This window comes from Bombina bombina, chromosome 7, assembly GCF_027579735.1.
Source record: "Bombina bombina isolate aBomBom1 chromosome 7, aBomBom1.pri, whole genome shotgun sequence".
Classification (NCBI taxonomy): Eukaryota; Metazoa; Chordata; class Amphibia; order Anura; family Bombinatoridae; genus Bombina; species Bombina bombina.
Genome location: NC_069505.1, coordinates 245,749,593 through 245,755,402, shown reverse-complemented (window position 1 = coordinate 245,755,402; position 5,810 = coordinate 245,749,593). Strand labels below are relative to the sequence as shown.

The window sequence follows — 5,810 nt, the reverse complement described above, 5'->3', positions numbered from 1 at the left end:
TGTCAAAACTGGCTTAAGGTGTTCTTACCGGAGAACCAAGACTTTGGCAAATGTTTTGTCACCATCATTGTTACCCGAATTGAATAAACCCACTAGTTTGTGGTTAATAAACAAAGGTTTATTCAAATGTAGACAAAAATGCCAGGTTTGTGAATACATCATGGTGTCAAACATTTTCAAATCAGAGGTTACAGGCAACACGTTTCCAATCAACAGCTGTTTGAAATGCACTTCAACTTATGTGGTGTATCTTCTTACCTGCATACTTTGTCACCTACAATACGTAGGATTAACCACTAATGAGGTAAAAGTTCGCATTCGCAACCACTTATCCACCATTCAAGCAGGTGAAGCAAGTACACCACTAGTCAGACATTTTGCACGTTGTCATAATAAAGACATCAGTAGCTTGAGATGGCAGGCCATAGAGAGGGTGTTATGCCCACAGAGAGGAGGAGATCGTGATCGGCTGCTGCAGAAGAGGGAGATGTATTGGATATTCAAACTTCAGACCAGAATACCACTGGGTCTGAATTCGGAATATGGCCTAATAAATTTTTGGAAATAATTTGTCAGTCCATGCATCCCCCTCTTCTGCAGTAGAATCCTTTGATCACGTGCACTAAACGTGTGATTTCTCATTTTCATCAGTAATAATATTTTTTTTATCATTATCATCACCTTCTTATGTTTAGCATCTTGTAATGCTTTAATACTATATATTTTTTATTTTTAGTTTTTTCTTAAGTATTTCAAAAATATATTTTCACTTTTATTTTTCATTTTTATTTATTTTGACATCTGAACTCTAACCATAATTTAATTATGTATAATCTATTTTTTTTCCTTTACCCCTTGTTTCATTAATAATTAATAATTTTCATTATGAATCTATTATAAAGTTATGTTTATGTTCTTACATTTAACACAGTTATATGTGCATGTTGGGTAACTTCCCACCTGTAACTCTCCTTTATAATTACATTATAACTTCTCTAAGTTTATCTGCAAAGTACCTGAAGCAAATGGACCACGTTATCCCCTTTAAATCTACATTTACTAATGTAGTTTTGAAACCTAGTACCAAATCTAATTTAATATATTTACTTCTGTATCTTTGACTCTCCTTGCTTCTCTAAGTTCTTAGCCCCGTGAATATATACACGCTAAGGGCTGTATATATGCATGATTTTAACTGCAGCTATGATTACGCCCTGAGTGGCGAAACATGTCAGCAGCAGCAGCCGTTTTCAAGTATGCTATGTGAATTTCATATGATCATGTACTACATGGATTTTTAACAAGCAATAAATAAAGTTTTGGAATTGGAGAAGCCATCTGCATTGTTATTTCTTTATTTATATATATATATATATATATATATATATATATATATATATATATATATATATATATATATATATATATATATATACACACACACATATATATATATATACATATATACACACACACATATATATACATACACACAGATTTACATACATATATATACAGTGGGGCAAAAAAGTAGTATTTAGTCAGCCACCAATTGTGCAAGTTCTCCCACTTAAGAAGATGAGAGAGGCCTGTAATTTTCATCATAGGTATACCTCAACTATGAGAGACAAAATGTGGAAACAAATCCAGACAATCAAATTGTCTGATTTGGAAAGAATTTATTTGCATATTATGGTGGAAAATAAGTATTTGGTCACCTACAAACAAGCAAGATTTATGGCTCTCATAGACCTGTATCTTCTTCTTTAAGAGGCTCCTCTGTCCTCCACTCATTACCTGTATTAATGGCACCTGTTTGAACTTGTTATCAGTATAAAAAAAGACACCTGTCCACAACCTCAAACAGTCACACTCCAAAACTCCACTATGGTGAAGACCAAAGTCGAAGGACACCAGAAACAAAATTGTAGACCTGCACCAGTCTGGGAAGACTGAATCTGCAATAGGCAAGCAGCTTGGTGTGAATAAATCAACTGTGGGAGCAATAATTAGAAAATGGAAGACATACAAGATCACTGATAATCTCCCTCGATCTGGGGCTCCACGCAAGATCTCACCCCGTGGGGTAAAAATGATCACAAGAACATTGAGCAAACATCCCAGAACCACATGGGGGGACCTAGTGAATGACCTGCAGAGACCTAGTACCAACGTAACAAAGGCTACCATCAGTAACACACCACGACGCCAGGGACTCAGATCCTGCAGTGCCAGACGTGTCCCCCTGCTTAAGCCAGTACATGTCCAGGCCCATCTGAAGTATGCTAGAGAGCATTTGGATGATCCAGAAGCGGATTGGGAGAACGTCATATGGTCAGATGAAACCAAAGTAGAACTGTTTGGCAGAAACACAACTCGTTGTGTTTGGAGGAGAGAGAATGCCGAGTTGCAACCAAAGAACACCATACCTACTGTGAAGCATGGGGGTGGCAACATCATGCTTTGGGGCTGTTTCTCTGACACGGGAACAGGACGACTGATCCGTGTACATGAAAGAATGAATGGGGCCATGTATCGTGAGATTTTGAGTGCAAACCTCCTTCCATCAGCAAGGGCATTGAAGATGAAACGTGGCTGGGTCTTTCAGCATGACAATGATCCCAAACACACCACCCGGGCAACGAAGGAGTGGCTTCGTAAGAAGCATTTCAAGGTCCTGGAGTGGCCTAGCCAGTCTCCAGATCTCAACCCCATAGAAAACCTTTGGAGGGAGTTGAAAGTCCGTGTTGCCCAGCGACAGCCCCAAAACATCACTGCTCTAGAGGAGATTTGCATGCAGGAATGGGCCAACATACCAGCAACAGTGTGTGACAACCTTGTGAAATCTTACAGAAAACGTTTGACCTCTGTCATTGCAAACAAAGGATATATAACAAAGTATTGAGATGAACTTTTGATATTGACCAAATACTTATTTTCCACCATAATATGCAAATAAATTCTTTCCAAATCAGACAATGAGATTGTCTGGATTTGTTTCCACATTGTGTCTCTCATAGTTGAGGTATACCTATGATGAAAATTACAGGCCTCTCTCATCTTCTTAAGTGGGAGAACTTGCACAATTGGTGGCTGACTAAATACTTTTTTGCCCCACTGTATATATATATATGTATGTATATCTGTGTGTATATCTGTGTGTATATATATATATATATATATATATATATATATACACACACATACATATATATACACATACACACAAATATATGTATGTGTATATATATATATACATACATGTACACACAGGGACACATATATACATATAATGCAGACTGCTAAATTCACTAATAAAATGATCTATTTCACATTATATAAATTAATCTATAACAAACACATATATACATATACTGCAGGCACCTTCATCTATATGACACACACATCACAGGTACAGACACACATGTACACACACATATACATTCACTGCACGCGGCTATAGTCATCAAAATCCCAGACAAGTACAGACACATGTACACATACACTGCAGACGGCTGCATAAATTTATATCACACACACGTACAGACGTGCGCATACTGCAGGCGCTGCATTCATTTATATCACACACACTAGTATACACACAGACACACATATATACACAAATACTGCAGGCGGCTGCATTCATATATATCACACACATGTATACATACACTGCAGGAGGCTGCATTCATCTATATCACACACGAGTATACACACAGACACACATACATACATAGACTGCAGGCTGCTGCATTAATCTATATCATACTAGTATACACATGTATACAAATACTGCAGGCGGCTGCATTTATCTATATCACACACTAGTATACACTCAGACACACATGTATACATACACTGCAGGCGGTTGCATTCAGCTATATCACACACACAAGTATACACACTGACACACATACACTGCAGGAGGCTGCATTCATCAATATCACACACAAGTACAGTATACACACTGACACACATACACTGCAGACGGCTGCATTCATCAATATCACACACAAGTATACACACAGAGACACATATATACACATACACTGCAGGCGGCTGCATTTATCTATATTACACACAAGTATACACACATATATACATACAGTGCATATGTGTGTGTCTGTGTCTATATGTGTGTGTCAACCTCGCACGTACAGCAAAATGTGTCTATGTGTGTGTGACACACACATAGACACAGACACACACATATATACATACACTGCAGGCGGCTGCATTCATCTATATCACACAGACACACACACATATATATATATATATATACACACACACACACATATATATATATATATATACACACACACACATATATATATATATACACACACACACACACACATATATATATATACACACACACACACACACATATATATATATACACACACACACACACACACATATATATATATATATATATATATATACACGCACACACATATATACAGACATACACACATATATACAGACACATATAGACACACACTGCAAGCGGCTGCACTCATCTAAATCACACACACAACAGCCGGTATTTTACACATAGAAAAAAAGAGGCCACACATCGCACACACTCGGTGTCCCGTATTGTTTTCCTCTCTTCCCCTATCGTTAGATACCGACCTCCCTGCGCAGCCATTCTCCACCTCCAGCTCCAGCCTGCACCGGAAGCGGCTCTGATTCCTTTTTTGATACCCGGATGTTCCCATTCGCCAATACGCGCTGAAGCTGTCGTGCAATATCGTGTTCCCATTGGATAAAGCACGCAAAGCTTTGAGGGAGTTGTAGTTTAGTTTGTAGGAGGAGTTGTGATTGGCTGTATGACGTGTCATTGCAAGCCGGGAGTTGTAGTTTGTTTCCGCGGAATAGGGCAAGAGATTTGAGATAGCACATGACGTGCCAGATTTCTCAAGATATTCTGGGACTTGTAGTTCCGCTGTAGGTGCGAGGTTGTGAAGTTTATGTTGATATTATTGAGTAGGCTGTGTGGTATAACATGAGGTGTAGCAGGAGGTGTAACAACTCAGGGGAGATTCTTTCTCTCAATGTTACTAGATCCTTCACATGATTATCTGTACCTTGTGAGCTGTGTACCAGTATTTATACATGTATTCTTTGTGATCTGTGTATCAGGGGAACCTATATATGTATGTGAGCTGTGTATCAGGTTGAACCTATATACATTTATTGTATGTGAGCTGTGTATCAGGTTGAACCTATATACATGTATTGTATGTGAGCTGTGTATCAGGGGAACCTATATACATTTATTGTATGTGATCTGTGTATCGGGAACCTATATACATTTATTGTATGTGATCTGTGTACCGGGGAACCTATATACATTTATTGTATGTGAGCTGTGTACCGGGGAACCTATATACATTTATTGTATGTGAGCTGTGTACCGGGGAACCTATATACATTTATTGTATGTGAGCTGTGTACCGGGGAACCTATATACATTTATTGTATGTGAGCTGTGTACCAGGGGAACCTATATACATTTACTGTTTGTGATCTGTGTATCAGGGGAACCTATATATGTATGTGAGCTGTGTATCAGGTTGAACCTATATGCATTTATTGTATGTGAGCTGTGTATCAGGGGAACCTATATACATTTATTGTATGTGATCTGTGTATCGGGAACCTATATACATTTATTGTATGTGAGCTGTGTACCGGGGAACCTATATACATTTATTGTATGTGAGCTGTGTACCGGGGAACCTATATACATTTATTGTATGTGAGCTGTGTACCAGGGGAATCTATATACATTTTTTGTA

The 5,810-nt window shown here is 38.1% G+C and overlaps 1 protein-coding gene across 1 annotated transcript in view; it reads right to left on the bottom strand.

The window, feature by feature from the left end:
* The window catches only part of KBTBD8 (kelch repeat and BTB domain containing 8), a 65,977-nt gene extending 61,301 nt beyond the window's left edge, over window positions 1-4,676 (bottom strand). Inside the window, exon 1 of the mRNA XM_053720690.1 lies at window positions 4,642-4,676. Within this exon, the coding sequence (XP_053576665.1) occupies window positions 4,642-4,657 (16 nt within the window). The 5' untranslated portion in view covers window positions 4,658-4,676. The remainder of the gene's footprint in view (window positions 1-4,641) is intronic.
* Window positions 4,677-5,810: the final 1,134 nt, after the last annotated feature.